Source organism: Lissotriton helveticus, chromosome 3_1 (assembly GCF_964261635.1).
Source record: "Lissotriton helveticus chromosome 3_1, aLisHel1.1, whole genome shotgun sequence".
Taxonomy (NCBI): domain Eukaryota; kingdom Metazoa; phylum Chordata; class Amphibia; order Caudata; family Salamandridae; genus Lissotriton; species Lissotriton helveticus.
The window spans coordinates 374,526,720-374,548,466 of record NC_136061.1 but is presented as its reverse complement, the minus strand read 5'-3'; the positions used below and the strand labels follow the sequence as shown (position 1 = coordinate 374,548,466).

General features: G+C 52.5%; 1 protein-coding gene across 1 annotated transcript in view; it reads left to right on the top strand.

Annotated features, from left to right (window-relative positions):
* Positions 1-21,747, top strand: part of SUPT6H (SPT6 homolog, histone chaperone and transcription elongation factor) — a 1,180,384-nt gene that overhangs the window by 1,077,798 nt on the left and 80,839 nt on the right. The window contains exons 34-35 of the mRNA XM_078680107.1: positions 12,676-12,753; positions 12,877-13,061. Coding sequence (XP_078536233.1) covers positions 12,676-12,753; positions 12,877-13,061 — 263 coding nt within the window. The remainder of the gene's footprint in view (positions 1-12,675; positions 12,754-12,876; positions 13,062-21,747) is intronic.

Genomic DNA, 21,747 nt, shown 5'->3' with positions numbered 1-21,747 from the left:
GACTAGAGCTTGTACCGCAGTTTGGAAATCTTTGGCTGGAAGGAAGGGTTTGAGTTTCCTTAAGGTATTGATCTGATAGTTCGCCCCTTTAGTTGCTTTGTTGATGTGTTCCTGCATGTTGAGGTTGGTGTCAAGTGTTATGCCTAGAGATTTTGCGGAGTCCACAATGGTGGGATGAACATTGAGTGCGGTTAGGTGTTTAAGCCAGATTTGAGTGGTAGTGATCTTCGCAGGAGGTGAGATCAAGAGGAACTCTGTTTTAAGAGCATTGAGCTTGAGATGATTAGCAGCCAACCATGATTGGGTGCTTCTGATCGTTGAATTCAAGAGCATAATGTCTTTGGGTGATTGTACTTTGAGATAAAGTTGAGTGTCATCGGCGTACATGTGGAATTGAACATTGGATGCTTGTAGCAAGGTGGTGAGAGGTTCCATAACTAGGTTAAACAAAGTTGGGGATAGGGAGGATATACCTGCACCTCAATAATAACTCAACCAAATACAAAGAAACTCCCCTCCCGCCCACCCCCCCAGATCCAATACGCATCCCCCAAATCCCCCCTCCCGGTCTCCCTGCTCGGCAGTACCAAAACTTCCCGCCCCCCCAAACTAGCAGAGTGCCTATTGCCCACTCTTCCGAAAACATACGGGTACCTGCAGCCCAACAGAGCACTCATCTCTGAGAAATTGTATTACTGATTTAAACATTAATAGCCTATTGGGCTTGTACTAAGAGCATTGGCAAGGGCCCAATATATATACCCATAACGCCCACACTAACAATGGCAAAGGTCAAGGGGTTCAGATCAACCAGGCCAACTATAACAGGCAGGCCCTGTATGACAAAAGTCTGGCGCAATGCTCTGAGTCCGCTCCTGCCCCACAACCCTCCAACTTAAAGGAAACTGTCGACCATCCAAAGGAAGTTTAATACAGACCAGGTATTCGGCACCACCCGCTGCCTCATTCCTGTCCTGAAGAGGTGAGCCACCACCTGAAGCCCGAGCATCTCCGTCCATCCTCACACTCCGAGCCTGATGGTTACGGCGGCCTGCCGTACGCCAGCCCTCCAACCAGTCCCATGTTTCCTCTGGATTGGTGAACCAGGATTTCCCCTCCGACTCCACCCTCAACTTGGCCGGAAACATCATGGCATATTTTAAGTCCTTGTCCCGGAGCGCTTTCTTCACTTCCAAGAAACTCTGTCGTTGTCTTTGCACCTTGAGGGTGAAGTCTGGTAAGAAGGTGATGCGACTATTCTGGAATTCCACTAGCGGGGCAGATCGGGCACACAGTAGGATGACATCCCTGTCGTGGAAATTGAAGATCCGAGCAAGAAGAGGTCACGAAGGGGCTCTGGACCTCGGCCGGCCCCCTGGCACCAGATGCGCTCGCTCCACCGAGAAGAAATTGGAGAGTCCCTTTGGCTTGAGATAGGTAATGATCAACACTTCCACGAATAGGTCCGCTGAGGGCCCCTCTGCCTTCCCAGGTACCCCAATTATACGAACATTATTGCGTCTGGAGCGACCCTAATAGTCGTCAAGCTGGGCTTCCAGTTTCTTAGCGTGAGTTTGTAGTTCCTCCATCTTCGTCTGCAATTCCGACGTGTCGTCCACCAGAGAGGTCACCTTGATTTCAACGTCCTTCAATCGTGAGTTCATTGAGCGCATGTCCTCCCTGATAAGTGACACCTCAGTGGACACTGTATCAATGCGCGACCCCAGCAACATGCGGACTGTGGTGATGGCCTCAATGATGTCCTGTAGAGTTGGTTCCTTCTGCTTTCCACCTGTCTCGGATTTTTCTGTCACTATCGTTCCTTCCTTCAGGCTCATTCTGGGGCCCCCTTCCCAGGCGTACTTAATCAACTTGGCCTGGAGGGCTGCCTTCGAACTACGGTCCCCCACCATTATGTGCGCGAATCCCACCAACGGGCTGGCTTGCGGCTGGTGACCGTTATTACATGCAATATTCGACAGAGAAATCGCCAAAATCTGCCTGTCAGTCCTGTGCAGACCCGATCGTAGGAGGAATGCAGGCCCCCGCTTTCCTGCGTCTGGGATCCCCTCTACCACTGGAGTGCGGGCAGGTGCGTATCACGTTGATGCCATAAGTGCGCTCTGACTCTGCACAGGGGGTCATGGTGGGAGGGGAGAGAGGCCCCCACTGCAGTCGTGTTGTGGCGGGCGACTGTATTCACTTGTGTCACAGTTACTTGCTGATGGCAGGGTGGGATGGTAACACAGTAACTCTCATAGATGGCTGTAGCAGCGTCCCGGCCAGAGATATTTAAATTGGTATGCTGCAGGACAAGGCCAACTCCCAGAGCCGCTTCCAACAACCAGTCTCCTCAACCATACGGCCGTGTAGCAGAGCCAGTGGCACTGCAGCGCTATGTTTCTGGTCCAGCGCCCCCTTTGGTGTATGGAGGGGCCAAGTAATCTGCTCACCCGGTCTTTGTGGGGTCTCTTCCACCCCCAGGCACTGCAAGCGTTGGGTGTATGCCACAGGAGGCCAGCGCTGCTGTAGATACCGGTGACAGCGTGCCGTGCCTTCCTGCCTCTCGGGTCTTCTCTCCAGACTCCGCCCCCTTATTCAATGGAGTAGCGGCGGGGAGCTGCGGACGGCAATCGCGGCCCAGATCTGTCCCTCAAAGAGCCATCTCCGAGCGTTTCACCACCACGCTTATGGAGACAGCTGCCCCAGTAATTGCGTGCCGCCGAGGTGTCTCCCAGCCAACAGACCTCGAGCCCACGTCTCAATCCGGCAAGATGAAGTAAGGCTCGCCGATCAGGTTCTCCACCTCCGTTTCGGTCACGGGTGATCTCGAGCTGTGCCGCAGCCCTTCCAGTGTCCAGCCAGTATTTTAAAGCCCCAAGCCAGGCAGTATGGTACGGATGTTGTCGGGGAATTCGGTACTCGGTCAGCGGAGCCGAGATATCAGGCGACCATTTTGACGCTCGGCTTGGCCACGCCCACCCCAGATATGTATTGGAGACAGGCTGCAAGGCACACAGAGCAGTAAAAGCAGAGAAGTGCCCACTTTCTAAAAGTGGCTTTTCTAAAATAGTACTATTAAATCCAACTTTACCTTTAAAGAGCTTTTATCAATACTATTCCAAAGATACGGAACATGATGCAGCACTCCTTTCTAATGAGGAATTAGCAATTATCACCTATGAGCGGAGTAGGCCCCACGGTAGTGAAAAACAAATTTAGCGGTTTGTCACTACCAGGACATGTAAAACTTAAAAGTTCATGTCCTACCTTTTACTTGCACTGCACCCTGCCCTTAGGGATCCTAGGGCCTACCCTAGGGGTGACTTATGTGTAATAAAAGGGGAGTTCAAGGTTTGGCAAGTAGTTTTAAATGCCCAGTTGAAGTGGCAGTCCTGAGACGGGTTTGATAGGCTACTTGTGTGAGTGGCACAATCAGTGCTCCGTGCTCGTTAGTAGCTTTAATTTCACAGGCCATGCATATATGGTATGCCACTTTGAAAGGGGCTTACAAGTAAACTAAAAACATCAGTTGAGTATACACCAATGTAGCCATGTTTGAGGGAAAGACCTATGGATTTTGCTACTGGTCAGCCGTGGTAAAGTACTCAGAGTCCGAACGCCAACAAAAATATACAGCCAATATAGGAGGTAAGCAGGCAAAAAATGAGGGGTAAGACCACCATAAGGATGCCTGGTCTAACAGGCTGTTAAAACTTTCTGTTTTTATATTTCTGACAGTGCAATAATCTTGCTGCACATGTTTTGTCTTCCAGACCAGTTGTATTCACTTGGCAAAAGTTGGAGTAATATCCTGTCTCATAACATTTCATAAAGGAAAGTGTGACTAACCGCCTATGTTAAGAGAACCACAACATGGGTCAGGTCAGGCTATGGGATCAGCAAGAGGAGGTGTGGGGTTTAGGGAGAGTGGGGTACTTACAACCGTTAAAGGGAGAGTACTGGTTAGGCCCAGCGGAGACGCGGTGGTTGAATTGTCAGTGGCGATGCCATAAACCACATTTCTGAGAGTTGGGTAAATATTGGCCATCTTAGATAGGTTGACGTTAGAGGCTTCGATTAGGATGATCTAATTATTGTAGAGGGTGATAGTGGACGAGGGAGACGTTGTTTGTTTGAGGCCATGTGCGGTTTTCTTAGATCCAGTTATTCGAAGCATGGAGTAGAGCATAGTTCGCCAACAAGCCTGTTTTCTGGTGTAGAAGATGAGGTCATTAACCAGAGAGCCTTTGTTGGGGCAGACGTAGTGGTCTGAGATCAGGGTTTCTGGTCTAGCTTTGAGTATGCAATGTTTGTATTTCTTTGCCGCGTTCTTGGTGAGGTCAGTTGGGTAATTAATCTTGAAGGCGTTGCAGCCATTGGGGTCGGGACTTATCTCCATTATGAAGAAGAGACCTGTTGGGGGGAGGAGCCCTGAAGAGGTGAATCAGGGGGTGGAGAAAACTACATCATTCCTGGGTCTCAGTGGAAGGGTGCAGTGAGTAATGGTAGCACATTGGGAGGCACAGAGATCTTGCTGTGCAGTGTCAGTGACTAGGGCCCAAAATTCACTACAGTACTGGCATCCCTTAACTCGTCTCGGCTGTAAAGACTTGCACTGGACGGCATACAGGGCTACGGGAGGCCAATCCCGGAAGATATAGGCGGGTAGCAGAACAAAGGCTACTCTGTGACATCTGCACACTTCTACAATTTAGAATGAAAGGAACCCGATATACGCCATATTAAAGACAGGCAATAAAGGCCCCAAGACTTCTGCAATCTATTTGGGAATGACCAAAAAGGATCACCTCATTCACAAGATCAGTGGCGTGCTTCTCCGGGTATGAGGCCTAGCATCAGGCCCAATATGGCAATCTGTTTCCAAGGACACTAGCAACCATTGTCCTTGAAAAAGGAAACCCCTAATAAAGAAATGAGATGTGTAGTAGTACAATCCGCATGAAATGTAAGGAGCGCCCCAATCCCACTAATTCCAGGCAAGGGTTAACACTCCCGATAAAACTAGAGAGGGAAACAGTCATCAAGAAAAATATGAAACGCTGCCATTTTAAAGTCGGGCAATGGCAGGCTAATACATTATCATCGTAATTCCGCCATTTTAAAGTCAGGCAGTATTCAAGAAGCATGGACAGAAGGAAGCAATCAACACAACTGTTACTGCGTTCCAAATAATCATCATAGTGCCACACTGAAAGAGTTGGAACTTAGGACGGGAATCTCTGCCGAGGAAGCTTGTCTCAAGGAGGGCCGCCACGTGTGGCACCGGCGTCCGGGGGTCCAAAACAGCAAGGCTGTCTATGACGATATCTCTTTAGGCTGCCGTGTTCCTGGCAGGACCCAGGCAAAGCAAAGGCAGCAAAAATCCCGATGCCGGAGGACAAAAGGTGTCGGTGACCATTGCTGAGCAACATGGCTCAAGGCAGGTCAGAGTGATGACATCTTTAGCAACAATAGAAATGGCGTACGAGTCCACAAACGGAGCCGGTGCTCCCAGCCCCCTGCTGGCAACAAGCGATCTAACTATCTGAAAGAGACACGTTAGTGATAGATTCCTTACCTTAGAATATCCCCAGGCGCCAGACTGGATCCGGAAATTTTTGCGTAGCAAAACCCCTGCGCGTCGGTAGGCGTCGTCTGCGGCTCCGCGTCCGTCGTCGGCGTCGTTAGCGCCGGAATGACATCGTCGGAGTACTTAGACGCCGCCCATGCGCGCTGACATCAGTTCTTCTTTTTTCCGCGCCAGCTAGTGCAGATCTGGAGAAGCTCTACCCCTAGTCATTTTTTGACTAAAACTTTTGATCTTTTTGATCATTTTTCTACTCGAGTCTTCGACTCCCAACGGTGCCGGTAGGGATGCCTGGGTTCAAGCCCTGTTCAAAGTGCGACCGACTGATGTCGGTCACGGACCCCCATCGCCGGTGCCTGAAGTGCTTAGGCCTCGACCACGACGACCGCACCTACTCCGACTGCCGGGCCCTGACGTCGAAGGCTAGGCGGGAAGGGTCCCGCAAGCGGCTCGAGCTCCGGCAGTCGGCCCCGCGCCGCTCCAGGTCCCGGTCCCACGGGAGGTCGAGGGACTGGTCGCGGGGTCGGAGTCCCCGCAGCTCCGGGAGTGGACATCGGTCGTCATGATCCAAGTCCTCAGGTAAGAGGCATGAGAGGTCAGAGCGGCATCATCGCTCCTCCGACCCACCCCGACGCTCGCACGATGCGGCCGGGGGTTCGGGCGACACCGCCCAAGGGGCTCCAAGTGAGTCGCAAGCGTCGCCGCCTGCCCCTCACCTTTGGGTCCCTGGGCACGGCACGACGCCGGAGGAGGTCGAGCGGTACCTCATGGCCATGAAGTCCCTCCCTCCTCGGCCGGGCCCCAGCGGTCCCGGCTGGAGGCCCTAGCGGATCGGGCGCTTCGGCACCGACGCCGCCGGGTGCTTCGGCCCCGGCGCCGCCGGCGACTTCGGTCCCGGCGCCGCAGGACCTCACCGGACCCGCTTCCGGATCCGGGTCGTCGCCGGACGACCTCACCGGCGCCAGCCCCAAGGGTGTCGCCCCCGGCACCCGTTGCGGGCGCCGTCCCCAATCTTCCCTTCGGTCCGACTCTGGCGCCGGAACGGCCTTTGGAGATTTTTATTTCCATGAGGAGGCCCGGTCTGTTGACCCTGAGTTACAGGTGACTGATGACGGAGGTGATTGGGAGGGGTCTGAGGACCCTCTGGCACAGGAGTGCCAGTCTCAAGAGGACTGGACATATGTGCTTGGGGAGGCCAGTGGTATTGACACCTCGCCAGACACTGGATTTGTCTCCCCTCCCACCGTGGCTACGGAGGAGGGGGCTGCTTATAGTGTAGTGTTAACGAAGGCAGCCAAGGCCTTGGGCCTTGAGCTCCCCGTTGCGGCCGTGAGGACTAACCTCCTCACTGAGGTTCTTAAACCTCAGGCAAGCTCCAGTGAGCCTCTGCTGCCGTTTAATGAAGCCTTATGTGACGTTCTTGTGGGCGCTTGGTCCAAGGCCGCCACGGGTCCGCCTGTGGATAGGAACGTGGCCAGACGCTACCGCCCGGCTCCGGGCGCCCCTTGCTTTTTGTCCACCCATCCCACCCCTGAGAGCCTGGTTATCCAGGCCTCCACTTCCCAGACCGCATTCCCGACGGCCCCGCCCGATCGGGAATCCAAGAGATACGAACAGTTCGGGAAGAAAGTGTTCTCGTCCCTGAGTTTGGGACTGCGGTCTGTCAATACCGCGTGTCTCTTGGGCCGCTACACCCACACCCTGTGGGACACGGTCGTGGACGTGCTGCCACAATGCCCGGAGGAGGTCCGGGCTAAACTCGCCCAAGCTCTTGTGGAGGGTCGAGATGCGGCACGATACTCTATCCAGTGTGGACTGGACACCATGGACTCACTGGACAGGGCGATGGGAACGACGGTGGCGGTTCGCCGCCACGCCTGGTTGAGGTCCGCCAATTTCTCGGCCGATGTCCAGGCCACCTTCCTAGATATGCCGTTCGATGGCCGTCGCCTTTTTGGCGACAAGGCAGACCATGCACTGGAGCGCTTTAAGGACTCCAGGGCTACGGCCAAGTCCTTAGGCCTCTCAGCCACGCGCCAGCAATCGGGTGCCTTTCGCTCCTTTCGTGGCCACAGAAGGGGCGTCCCCACACGTGCTGCCAGCCACGCACCGCAGAATACCCAGCAGCGCGGTGGCGGCCATGGAAACCGCCGTGGCGGCGGCGGTCGGGGTCAGCGGCGAGGCCAGTCCACACCTCCCTCCGCAGCACCTGTCTCCAAGCCTTCCTAGTCTGAGCTTTCAGGCCCATGTGACGCCTGTGGGAGGCAGGGTTCGCCATCACCACTTCCACTGGCGCACTGTCACATCGGACAGGTGGGTGCTGCAAATCGTCCGAAGGGGCTACTCCCTCCCCTTCGAGGCGACCCCTCCAGCCATGCCACCGCAATTCCACCGCGTGTCGGGGGATCACTTGCAACTTCTGCAAGAGGAAGTCACGGCCCTCTTGGCCAAGGGGGCCATCGAGCGCGTTCCTGGGCCAGAAGTAGGGTGTGGATGTTACTCCCACTACTTTCTGGTGCCCAAGAAGGGCAAGGGGGGCCTGCACCCAATCTTGGACCTACGGAACGTCAACGGCTTCCTCCGTCAAGAGAAGTTCAAGATGCTGACTTTGGCTCAGGTCTTAGCTGCCCTAGACCCCGGAGACTGGATGGTAGCGTTGGACTTGCAGGACACTTATTTTCACATCCCCGCCCTGCCGGCCCACCGGCGTTACCTGCGGTTCACGGTAGGCCACGAGCACTTTCAGTTTACCGTGCTCCCCTTTGGCCTTACCAGCGCCCCAAGGGTGTTCACGAAGGTGATGGCGGTGGTCGCAGCTCATCTGCGCAGGTTAGGGGTGTCGGTCTTCCCCTACCTCGACGACTGGTTGTTGAAGGCGGGCTCGCCCCAGACAGTCGTCAGCCACCTCCAGACTACGGCCGACCTCCTGCGTTTGCTGGGGTTCTCCATCAATGTGCCGAAGTCGCACCTGTGTCCCTCTCAGAAGCTCCTCTTCATTGGAGCGGTTCTAGACTCGGCGCAGTTTCGGGTTTACCCTCCCGAACAGCGGGTTCGGGATATTCAGGCTCTGATTCCCATCTTTCGGCCTTTATCCCGAGTCTCGGTCAGGTTGATGCTGCGGCTTCTGGGGCTGATGGCCTCCTGCATCCTACTGGTGCGTCACGCCCGGTGGCGGATGCGGGCTCTGCAGTGGGACCTGAAGTTTCAGTGGGCACAGCATCAGGGCAACCTGTCCGATCACGTCTTGATCTCGGAGGGCACTGCAAGACAGTTGCAGTGGTGGCTCACGGACTGATTGGGTCAGTGGCAGATCCCTCACCCTACCCCACCCGGAGCACGTAATTGTGACGGACGCGTCCCTCCAGGGCTGGGGTGGCCACATGGGAGAGGCGGAGATCAGAGGCCTCTGGTCTCCGGCGGAGGCCCTGCTCCACATCAACCTGTTGGAGTTACGGGCGATTCGTCTAGCGCTGAAGGCATTCCTCCCCTCTGTCCGGGGGAGTGTAGTGCAGATGTTCACGGACAACACCACCGCCATGTGGTACTGCAACAAACAGGGCGGGGTGGAGTAGTGGACCCTATGCCAGGAGGCTCTGCGCCTCTGGCAGTGGCTGGAAAGTCAGGGTGTGACCCTGGTAGTTCAACACCTGGCAGGTTCTCTGAATGCCAGGGCGGACAAACTCAGCCGTCGGTGCATGATGGATCACGAATGGCGTCTGAACTCGGACATGGCGCAAGGCCTCTTTCAGCAATGGGGAGAGCCTTGGTTAGATCTATTCGCCACCGAAGAGAACGCGCAATGTCATCGGTTCTGCGCGTTGGAATTTCCAAGGCGGCACTCGCTCGGAAACGCTTTTCGTCGCGAGTGGAGTTGCGGTCTGTTGTACGCCTTTCCGCCTATACCACTTCTGCCCCGAGTGCTGAAGAAGATCAGGCGCGACCGGGCCCAAGTCATCCTTGTGGCTCCGGACTGGGCACGAAGATACTGGTATCCCGAGCTACTCAGCATGTCAGTCGATCCCCCGATTCGTCTGCCCCTTCGGGAGGACCTTCTGTCGCAGCAGCAGGGGACGGTCCTCCACCCGAACCTGTCCAGTCTCCACCTACAAGCTTGGAGATTGAGCGGCGACAGTTGAGGCCATTTGACTTGCCTCCCGAAGTCTGTAATGTCATTCTGGCAGACAGGCGTCCTGCCACAAAGTCGGTGTACGCCTGCAGGTGGAACAGATTTGTGGCATGGTGCACAGCAAAGGCTGTGGATCCCCTCTCTGCCCCCCTCTCTGAGGTTCTCCTCTTCCTTCTTTCTCTTGCCCAGCAGGGCTCTGCTCTGGGCACTGTCAAGGGCTACCTTTCTGCCTTTTCTGCCTTCTTACGGCTACCTGATCAGCCTTCTTTGTTCAAGTCCCCTATTGTAAATCGATTTCTTAAGGGCATCACGCACATGTTCCCTCCTGTTCCCTTTGTGATGCCCCAGTGGGACTTGAACCTTGTTCTTACCTTCCTGATGTGCGCTCCCTTTGAACCACTCACAACTGTCCTCTTCGTCTTCTGACTCTAAAGACTGCTTTCCTGGTTGCCATCACCTCTGCCAGAAGAGTGTGTGAGCTCCAGGCCCTTTCTTGTACTCCACCTTTCCTTTCTGTCCATCCGGACAAGGTTGTGTTGCGTACCAAGCCATCTTTACTGCCCAAGGTTGTCTCAGCCTTCCACATCGGGCAGTCCATCACCTTGCCAACCTTCATTCCGCCTCCGCATTCCTCTAAAGAGGAAGAGCGGCTCCACTGTCTGGACCCAAAACGTGCGCTCTCATTCTATTTGGATCGCACACGCCAGTTCCGGGTGGATGACCAACTCTTTGTTGGCTACGTGGGTGCTAAGAAGGGGAAGGCGGTACACAAGAGGACCATCTCTCGCTGGATCATCTTGTGTATCCAGGCATGTTACTCCATGGCTAAGAAGGAGCCCCCTGTTGGTTTGAGGGCTCATTCCACTCGGGCCACGGCAACTACAACTGCCCTGGGCCGGGGAGTGCCCTTACAGGACATTTGCCAGGCAGCTACGTGGGCCTCGCTGCACACGTTCGCACGACACTACTGCCTGGACAGTCAAGTCTGGAGGGATGGCTTCTTTGGCCGTTCCGTCCTCCAGGACTTTCTGGTGTGATTATTGGTTCGCAGACCCACCACCGGGGTTGGTATTGCTGGGGTATCTATTCTAAGGTAAGGAATCTATCACTAACGTGTCTTTCAGATGCACAAGTTACTACTTGTGTAACGATATATCTGTAAGAGACATTAGTTAGTGATAGATTCCTTACCGACCCACCCATCCTCCCCGTTCTGCGAACCGATATCTAGGGTTAAGGTCATCCCCTTTCAGGGCCCTAGTTTCTTGGCACCAGTGTTGGTTCTATCATGGCTCTGCGTATCTGGCGCGGAAAAGCTGTGTATCAGAACTGACGTCAGCGCGCATGGGCGGCGTCTAAGTACTCCGACGACGTCATTCCGGCGCTAACGACGCCGACGACGGACGCGGAGCCGCAGACGACGCCTACCGACGCGCAGGGGTATTGCTACGCAAAAAATTCCGGATCCAGTCTGACGCCTGGGGATATTCTAAGGTAAGGAATCTATCACTAACTAATGTCTCTTACAGATATATCGTTACACAAGTAGTAACTTGTGCGTCGGGAGTGGAGGAGAAGGGCCCACCGAATATGCTGCGGCTGGGGGGCTCCCATCAGGTCTGCGTGGACGGAGATTGTCGGACGCAGGCAAGAACACGTCTCAAACACCATTGGGCAGCAGGAGAGACCATGAAAATGGTGCCTGTCCAGTGAGTCGCCCACAGGCACCAGGAGATCACTGAAATTCGGAGGCATGCAGTGCGGGATCGGAGGACCTGGCAGAAACAAGGGCTCGCCGCAGTGTGTCTCTGTCCCGCCTCAACGGACTGGTCCCGGAGCTACCTCAATCAGTGCTGGTGTCCAGGCAGTGTGTAGGCGTGGACCTGGGTAGCCGCGGCGGTCGAGCCTGCGGGTTAGTAGAAGACCGATTTAGATTTAGCTTTGAGCCTCGGTGGGGGTGCGCTGTCCGATCCAAGGGCATGCGGGAAAGAGAGCCGAGTGAGACAGTTTTATACGGGGATAACTACCAAGTTGGTAATCCCCAAACTGGGAGCTCCTCAGGAGGCTCCTACTCAGCGCAGAGTCTTAATTGACTTTATCTTTGTCTCTACCCTCTCATACTCCCGTCCCTCTCCTCTCAACCCCCAGGAGCCAGGCTCTCTCATCTCAGACTCCTGTCTCTCTCCATATAAAGATTCTAACTTGAACCAAGGCTTTGAAAGGGTCAACAGTAGCAGATACATTAATCATAAACTGTGGGTCATTGTTTTCCTTAAGTCTCTTGGATCTTTCCATGCTCCTTGACGACAATAAGCAATACAGTCACAACTGTTAGCAAAAAGGTGCATAATACGGCCAGCAACCGGGGCCACTTCCTTGTGTTTCTTACTGAGGTCACAGCCATTAAGAACAGAGGGTCACTAGAACGTGCATGGGCCCTTATTTGCACCCTTGCTTGACCATTAGTTGCAAACATGTATATTTCTCGACCTTAAGCGGTAGCCTGTCTTTGTAGTGAAAGCAACAGGTAGCTCTCCCTATGGCTTTCGATTTGCTGTTGCTCCGGTGGTATTGCTTTCTTTGTCTGTGAACCATGCACCCATGAGGCCAGACCAACACATTTCACTGCTGTTCCAATTGTCAAGTGGACCAGGAAAGGCTCTTTCGAGCGCGGCTTAAAGAGGTGTTTTGTGTGGGCCTTTACCTAGACCCAATCCTTTTGTTGAAGAGAATGTATGTCTGGACCTAAAAAAAACACCCCAACTGTCTTTTCATTACCAGCCTTCCCCATTTTCTTGAGATCTTACATTCTAAGATTCTTCCTTAGAGCTGATAATGGGTTATTGTTGTGTACTCTGTCGAGTGGCTTTAACATGGTTTGTTTGTTTTTCTACCTAATTTCCTGTAATTACAATAAATTTGATTTACTAATGAACATTTTTCTCTTTGTTTTGTGAAGGTGTCACTCCCAGCAGCAGCAGCCGGTCCCGAACCCCTGGCTCTGTTAACGCTACTCCTGCCAACATTAACATAGCAGGTAAGTGCTGTTAGTGCATAATGCTAGTTAGGCTCCAGGACCCTAAATGCTGTTTCAGTAATGGACAGGTCTCTGAGAATTGAATCCAGTAATGAATCCCTGTGTCTGCCATTTCCTTGACAGACCTAACCCGAGCTGTTAATGCGCTGCCACAGACCATGACATCCCAGATGTTCAGCGCTATTGCAGCAGTGACTGGGCAAGGGCAGAATCAGAACACCACACCAGCTCAATGGGCTAACAGTCAATATGGCTATGGCGGCGGAAGTGGAGGAGGTAGCGGAGGTGGCAGCAGCAGTTCTTACCATGTATGTATCTTTGAACATCTTGTTCAATTCTGGGTGGGATCTCAAGCTTTGAGGGTACCTTTGGCTACGATGTTTGTGTACATTCTAGATGTTTATTAGAATAGAAAGAAACTGAATGCATAATGTATTGTGTGTGACAGTTTGTCTCTGCTTTCCTTGACAAATCTCAATTAGGCATTTCATGTTAGGCAGAATGGTGAAAGAGGCAGCTTGCCTCTTTCACCGCTTGGGCTGCTAAGAAATTGGCAAAATTCTTATTTCTTGTCTTATTTATAGTTTGGGTATTTTCAAGTTGGTCTTAAACTACAGTTGTGATAGTGGTACAAGGAGAGTTTTTTTTAAACGTACATATATTTTTATACAAAGGATACAAAAGTAAGACTAAGGCATATCTTGTTTGTGCAGAACATACACAAATAGTAAGACTTGTCATGTTAGCTAAATGAGGCAGCTTAAGCCTTCAGCTTTGTCCAGATAATTGCAATGGTTTGGTTTAGTTACATGTCCCAAATAGACAGCGACAGAATGTGAAGGCACCTTTATTATGCTGCTTTCTGGAAATACAACTTGCTACTACTTTGCAGGTAGCTGCTATAAGGTCAACTTTTCCTAAACCTCACTGCACAGCAGAAAGAGACCTGTATGTACTCGTGGGGCTTATTAACCTTTGAGTCCAATCCCTAGTCTCTTCTAGTCCTCTATTTTTCATTCCCTTTTGGAATGATGCCTGCCCTGGAAGCCCCTCTAGATGGTTGCCTTCTTCAGTGTGTGAGGGAAAGTCAAAGATTTGTGAAGGGATCACCGACCAAAACTGAAAAATCGAGAGAGAAATTGAAAACTAGAAAACAGACAACAAGTCAATTTAGTTTACACAAAGAACAAATCTGAAGAAAGAACATTTGTTCTTTTTCAGGGGACCCTCATCAATAGTCATAAGCATTGAATAGTCCCATCCGCGTACTGGGACCCCAAAGCACTTCTATAATATATATATATATATATATATATATATATATATATATATATATATATATATAACTGTGTTGTACCCCAAGGATGATCCCACAGTCCAACCCTCTTCAGCATCTACATGACAGCACTTGCAGATATCGCCAGATTGCACAACATCTCCTACGCTGACAATACCCAGCTTATCCTATGACTTTCAGCGGACCCCACCTCAACGAAAACTAACCTCCACAACTGTATGTAGAACGTCGCCACCTGGATGAAGGACAACTGATTGAAGCTCTACATTGAAAAACTGAAGTTCTGATATTCAGCAGACACCCGTGCTCTGGAATGAATCCTGGTGGCAGGTGGAGCTCAAACCCACCCCAAAAAACCACGCCCGTAACTTCGCCATCATCTTGGACAGCAAACTCTCCATGGAACGTCAGTTCACCGCACTTACTAAAGCCTGCTTCCACATGCTCTGCAAAGTCTTGATGTGACTTCCCACCAGCACCAGGAAAAAGGTAATGCAGGCCCTCAACACCAGCTGACTAAACTACGTCAACACACTCTGTTCAGGCATCACCACCCAACTCATGCAAAGACTCCAGATGATCCAGAATACAGCTATCAGACTGATTGTCAACCTGTCCAAGAGCACACACATCACCCAGTACCTGAAGGACCTTCACTGGCTCCCTGACCAGAGAGATGCCAGTTAAAGCTTCTGACCCATGCCTACAAAGTCCTCCATGACCAACGACCTGCATATATATACCACCACCTGCATTGACACCAACCGACCACGAATCTCCGCACAACTCTCCCTCGCACAGATAGCACATATTCGCCGCTGCCACTCGGAGGAGGATCCTTCTCCCTCCTCGCCACCAAAGGCTGGAACATCCTCCCCCCTTCATGTGTGCACTGTACCCTCGCTGGCTCATTTCAGGAAGGGACTCAAGACTGATACCTGCACCATAGCTCCTGGATAATGGGTGATAAGTCGCACCATACAACTACTACTTGATATTGATACCTGTGTGTGTGTGTGTGTGTGTGTGTGTGTGTGTGTGGTGTGTGTGTGTGTGTGTGTGTGTGTGTGTGTGTGTGTATATATATATATATATATATATATATATATATATATATATATATATATATATATATATATATATATATATATATATATATATATATATATATATATATACAAAAAATACCTCCTCTCAAAGAAAGAAGCAGCAGCCTCGGAGGGGATGAGAAGCGGCAGCACCTTTATTCAAAAACAATTGGCGTATGCATTTCGGCCGGTATGGCCTCATCAGCGCCTGCGGTAGTCTGTGCGGAAGTCCTGGCGTTCTGCAGCCTAATGAAGCACCCTGCCACCTTGTGATAGGTACAATGTCACAGCTCCGCCCCTCAGCAAGCAAATCCTCGATGTGACGGGTCCGAGTGAGTCAGCGGACTCCATGTCCCAAGATGCATTAGTAGCTCCCAGGTGAGTATGGCAGTGGAGCGGTCTTGGTAAATACAAGAAGATAGCAGAGGGCAAGGTGCGCTGCAAAGCGTCCATGAAACCGCAGAATTTGAAACTCGGGGTGCAGCCTCCAGTCCCCAGACCCCATCAACCATAGGTCCAAGCCCCTTGTGTAGCGTGAGCAGGGAGAATTAAGGCCCCGCCCAAGTGGAGAGAAATGTCTCGCAATATCGCTTCAGGTGCGAGGACTGCCGGCGAGCCAGTGAGAGTTACAATAACTTGTAGAAAAGAAGAATGCCGAAGCAGGTTCCAGAGTCTCCTGGCCACTTGCGATGAGGGGGCTACTGAACCGCGCTTCTGGATAGCGCGCAGACAAATGCAAAAAATACCTCCTCTCAAAGAAAGAAGCAGCAGCCTCGGAGGGGATGAGAAGCGGCAGCACCTTTATTAAAAAACAATTGGCGTATGCATTTCGGCCGGTATGGCCTCATCAGCGCCTGCGGTAGTCTGTGCGGAAGTCCTGGCGTTCTGCAGCCTAATGAAGCACCCTGCCACCTTGTGATAGGTACAATGTCACAGCTCCGCCCCTCAGCAAGCAAATCCTCGATGTGACGGGTCCGAGTGAGTCAGCGGACTCCATGTCCCAAGATGCATTAGTAGCTCCCAGGTGAGTATGGCAGTGGAGCGGTCTTGGTAAATACAAGAAGATAGCAGAGGGCAAGGTGCGCTGCAAAGCGTCCATGAAACCGCAGAATTTGAAACTCGGGGTGCAGCCTCCAGTCCCCAGACCCCATCAACCATAGGTCCAAGCCCCTTGTGTAGCGTGAGCAGGGAGAATTAAGGCCCCGCCCAAGTGGAGAGAAATGTCTCGCAATATCGCTTCAGGTGCGAGGACTGCCGGCGAGCCAGTGAGAGTTACAATAACTTGTAGAAAAGAAGAATGCCGAAGCAGGTTCCAGAGTCTCCTGGCCACTTGCGATGAGGGGGCTACTGAACCGCGCTTCTGGATAGCGCGCAGACAAATGCAAAAAATACCTCCTCTCAAAGAAAGAAGCAGCAGCCTCGGAGGGGATGAGAAGCGGCAGCACCTTTATTCAAAAACAATTGGCGTATGCATTTCGGCCGGTATGGCCTCATCAGCGCCTGCGGTAGTCTGTGCGGAAGTCCTGACGTTCTGCAGCCTAATGAAGCACCCTGCCACCTTGTGATAGGTACAATGTCACAGCTCCGCCCCTCAGCAAGCAAATCCTCGATGTGACGGGTCCGAGTGAGTCAGCGGACTCCATGTCCCAAGATGCATTAGTAGCTCCCAGGTGAGTATGGCAGTGGAGCGGTCTTGGTAAATACAAGAAGATAGCAGAGGGCAAGGTGCGCTGCAAAGCGTCCATGAAACCGCAGAATTTGAAACTCTGGGTGCAGCCTCCAGTCCCCAGACCCCATCAACCATAGGTCCAAGCCCCTTGTGTAGCGTGAGCAGGGAGAATTAAGGCCCCGCCCAAGTGGAGAGAAATGTCTCGCAATATCGCTTCAGGTGCGAGGACTGCCGGAGAGCCAGTGAGAGTTACAATAACTTGTAGAAAAGAAGAATGCCGAAGCAGGTTCCAGAGTCTCCTGGCCCCTTGCGATGAGGGGGCTACTGAACCGCGCTTCTGGATAGCGCGCAGACAAATGCAAAAAATACCTCCTCTCAAAGAAAGAAGCAGCAGCCTCGGAGGGGATGAGAAGCGGCAGCACCTTTATTCAAAAACAATTGGCGTATGCATTTCGGCCGGTATGGCCTCATCAGCGCCTGCGGTAGTCTGTGCGGAAGTCCTGGCGTTCTGCAGCCTAATGAAGCACCCTGCCACCTTGTGATAGGTACAATGTCACAGCTCCGCCCCTCAGCAAGCAAATCCTCGATGTGACGGGTCCGAGTGAGTCAGCGGACTCCATGTCCCAAGATGCATTAGTAGCTCCCAGGTGAGTATGGCAGTGGAGCGGTCTTGGTAAATACAAGAAGATAGCAGAGGGCAAGGTGCGCTGCAAAGCGTCCATGAAACCGCAGAATTTGAAACTCGGGGTGCAGCCTCCAGTCCCCAGACCCCATCAACCATAGGTCCAAGCCCCTTGTGTAGCGTGAGCAGGGAGAATTAAGGCCCCGCCCAAGTGGAGAGAAATGTCTCGCAATATCGCTTCAGGTGCGAGGACTGCCGGCGAGCCAGTGAGAGTTACAATAACTTGTAGAAAAGAAGAATGCCGAAGCAGGTTCCAGAGTCTCCTGGCCACTTGCGATGAGGGGGCTACTGAACCGCGCTTCTGGATAGCGCGCAGACAAATGCAAAAAATACCTCCTCTCAAAGAAAGAAGCAGCAGCCTCGGAGGGGATGAGAAGCGGCAGCACCTTTATTCAAAAACAATTGGCGTATGCATTTCGGCCGGTATGGCCTCATCAGCGCCTGCGGTAGTCTGTGCGGAAGTCCTGACGTTCTGCAGCCTAATGAAGCACCCTGCCACCTTGTGATAGGTACAATGTCACAGCTCCGCCCCTCAGCAAGCAAATCCTCGATGTGACGGGTCCGAGTGAGTCAGCGGACTCCATGTCCCAAGATGCATTAGTAGCTCCCAGGTGAGTATGGCAGTGGAGCGGTCTTGGTAAATACAAGAAGATAGCAGAGGGCAAGGTGCGCTGCAAAGCGTCCATGAAACCGCAGAATTTGAAACTCTGGGTGCAGCCTCCAGTCCCCAGACCCCATCAACCATAGGTCCAAGCCCCTTGTGTAGCGTGAGCAGGGAGAATTAAGGCCCCGCCCAAGTGGAGAGAAATGTCTCGCAATATCGCTTCAGGTGCGAGGACTGCCGGCGAGCCAGTGAGAGTTACAATAACTTGTAGAAAAGAAGAATGCCGAAGCAGGTTCCAGAGTCTCCTGGCCACTTGCGATGAGGGGGCTACTGAACCGCGCTTCTGGATAGCGCGCAGACAAATGCAAAAAATACCTCCTCTCAAAGAAAGAAGCAGCAGCCTCGGAGGGGATGAGAAGCGGCAGCACCTTTATTCAAAAACAATTGGCGTATGCATTTCGGCCGGTATGGCCTCATCAGCGCCTGCGGTAGTCTGTGCGGAAGTCCTGGCGTTCTGCAGCCTAATGAAGCACCCTGCCACCTTGTGATACACACACACACATACGCACACACACTATAGAGACGGGAAAAAAGCCTGATTACATTTACTTTTCATTTCAAAAGTTATACAAACAGAATTCATGTCATTAATAGAAAAAAACTAAAGGAAGTCTTTGACAAACCTTTATTTGAAGGTAATATGAGACATTGATAACCAATAGGCTACCATTAAAAGAAAACCCCATAAAACAGGCACTGTGCTTTTAAGAATCTCATAGCACCCCCTGTAAAACATCATGCCCCACAGGTGATAATTAGGTCGGTTCATGTGTCTGGATCTTTCTATTAAGCTCCTGGAGCACTGAGCACTGCTTTTTTGACACATATTGTCTGCAAAAATATCTCCTGATATTAACCAGTACCTTCAGTACTGACAACCTTTTTTCTGATAGTACAGTTCTTATTTTCTGCCAATATATGCCATCACTCTTCATGAAATGTCCTTCCTGTAGGAAAAAGAAGGCTCATACTGATCCCCCACACAGTTTGCATTTGTCTGCCTGCCAGAGTCCTTCCGTCCTGACACCTGTCCTCACTGCCAGAAGTTATCCAGGCGCACCCTCAAGGACCAGGAAAAGTTAAGTCTTCTTCGACTTGAAGATAGAGGATCAGCTCGGTCAACAAGAGGCCTTGGGGAACACTAGTCTTCTCCAAAGAGCCCTCCTCTTGTTCCAAAGATCCACACTGAGGTAGATCTCATGAGAAACATAAACACGTTCCTGGTCATCGTTGAAAGGTATGGCGTAGAGAAAAATACTGGTATGTTCGCCGTTGACCACAAAGACACCATCGAATGTGGTGTCGATGCACCGCTTAACATTGGAATATGCACGACACTGAGAGTTGCATCTCCGATAAGGAGACCCCATTAGTCAACATTGAAACACTCCTTGGTGAAGAGGCAACCATCACCTTGAAAGTTGGTATCCACAACCAGGCGGACGTCATTGTCATCGAACTCTCATGGCACAGCGTCGAGGTAAACATCACTATTGAGCCTGTGGTCAATGACTGAGACATCCATCTGATAGAGACATCTAGCCACAGATTCCTTAACTTAGAATATCCCCAGGCATCAGACTGGATCAGGAAAACTTTCCACAGCAGCACCAGTGTGCGCCAGGGGCGGCGCCGCACGGCTCCACCCTGACGTCGTCCAAGGACGTGACGTCAGCGAAGCCATCTATGCCCTTCCCAGCGCACTGACGTCAGTTTTCTTCTTTTACGTGTCCCAATGCAGATCCTGGAAAACCAGCGGTCCCTTGGCCTGGTTTTCGGCTCTTCTCGACGCCTTCTGTATCACGGAACAGTGTGCAGTGCCTTCGGGCTTTAAGGCGCGTGAGACCTGTGCACGTCAGATGTCTGTAATGGACCCGCACGCCATCTGTATGTGGTTCCTAGGAGTGAACCACGACTCCAAAGAGTGCGACGCCTGTCAACAAATGAAACCTAAGTCCTTGAGGGAGCGTCGCATGAAATTTCTGGCCGCACGGCTGTCCGGTCCTGCACCTGTCGCCTCTCGGTATCGAGCCCATTCCCGAGGTCGTTGCTGCAGATGTTGTTCAGAGGTGGGTAAGCACACGCGTAAGTCGCGGAGGTCTTCCTCCCATACGTGTGACGCTGGCGCCCGTTCCTCTCGCTCCCTGCCAGGCACAGGCGTCTCCTCCGTACCCTCCCTTTCTGGGAGTCGGAGCGACGCAGTCCCAAATGGAGGCTATTCCAAAGCACTCCACTCTTACTTTGGGTCACCTCCTCTCCCTGGTGCGCCTTCGGGTCCCACAGAGGTGGAAGACACTCATGTCTGGTCCTCGCCGGTGGATTCGTCCTCAGCGCCGGCTGTGTGAATCGACTACGGTTCCAGTGCCGATACAACGCTGACGGGACACGGCCCAGAGGGCCCTCCCAGTCGCCCGTCTTGCCCACCGCTTCAGTCACTGCATAGCCCTGCGCGGCTTCTTGCACTGACATTGGAGACGGCGCCGGGCTTGACACCCTGTCAACGTATTTCATTCTCAAGTATTGCGGTGGTGTTGAAGTCGGACGGGCCCAGACCGAGTTCTCTTTGGAGGTCGTTGACGTTGAGACTACTCCGACTCGCCATCGGTCGACACCGTGGTGTCGATGTCCACGCCTCCTCTTTTGCATGAGGTTGGAGTTCCTCCCGACTCCTCGGACGTTGATGCGACTCCCCGGACGTTGATGCGACTCCCACACGGCGTGGGTCGGTGCCGGCGCCTGCGCCTCCTCTTTTGCAAGAGGTTGATGTTCCTCTGGACTCCCCAGATCTGAGGTCGTTTCAGTCCATGATGCAGGTACCTATTGTTGGGTGGCCTTCGGATCAGCCTCCGGCTCCTCCACCTTTGCTGTCTAGTGGACGGGTTAGTCTCCAGCCGTCTCCTACCGACGGTTTATTGTCACCTACCCGGATGGCAACTGAGGCTAGTGCTGCCTACCACGGCCTTTTCACAGGGCGGCAGTGATTCTTCGATTTCAGCCCCCTGTGGTTTCCCTGCCTTCTGATCCTTTACTGGATCTTCTCCACATTGAGCGCTTGTTGAGGTGGAGCCTTTGCTGCCCCTTGGGGCATCTTTGTTTGACATCATGCTTGGCACATGGGCGACGCCTTCCTCTGGTGATCCTGCTGATCGGGCCATTGCTCGTCGACACTGTCCTGCCCCAGATGATCCACTCTGCCTGTCCCTTCACCCTGGATATCGGGGCCTAGTTGTTCAGGCGGCTTTTAACTTGCAGTCTTCCTCCGCCTTGCCATTGTTACCTCCCACTAGGGAATCTAGGTGTTTTAACACGTGTGGTCACCAGCTTTTCGCCTCTGCCAGTACTGGCATCCGCGCATTAAATATGGCTTGCATGTTCGCACATGCATCCTTTGCCCTTTGGGACTTGGTCAAGACCCTTCTTCCTTCTATTCCAGAAGGAGAATTACTTCACCTTCTGCTTGATGGCAGGGGAATGGCGCCATTTTCCCTCCAATCTTCCCTTGAGGCAACTGACTCATGGGACGGGTTCTTGCTCAGTCTACAAGCTTCCCTTGACGCAGCTGACTCGGTGGGACGGGTTCATGCTCGGTCTGTG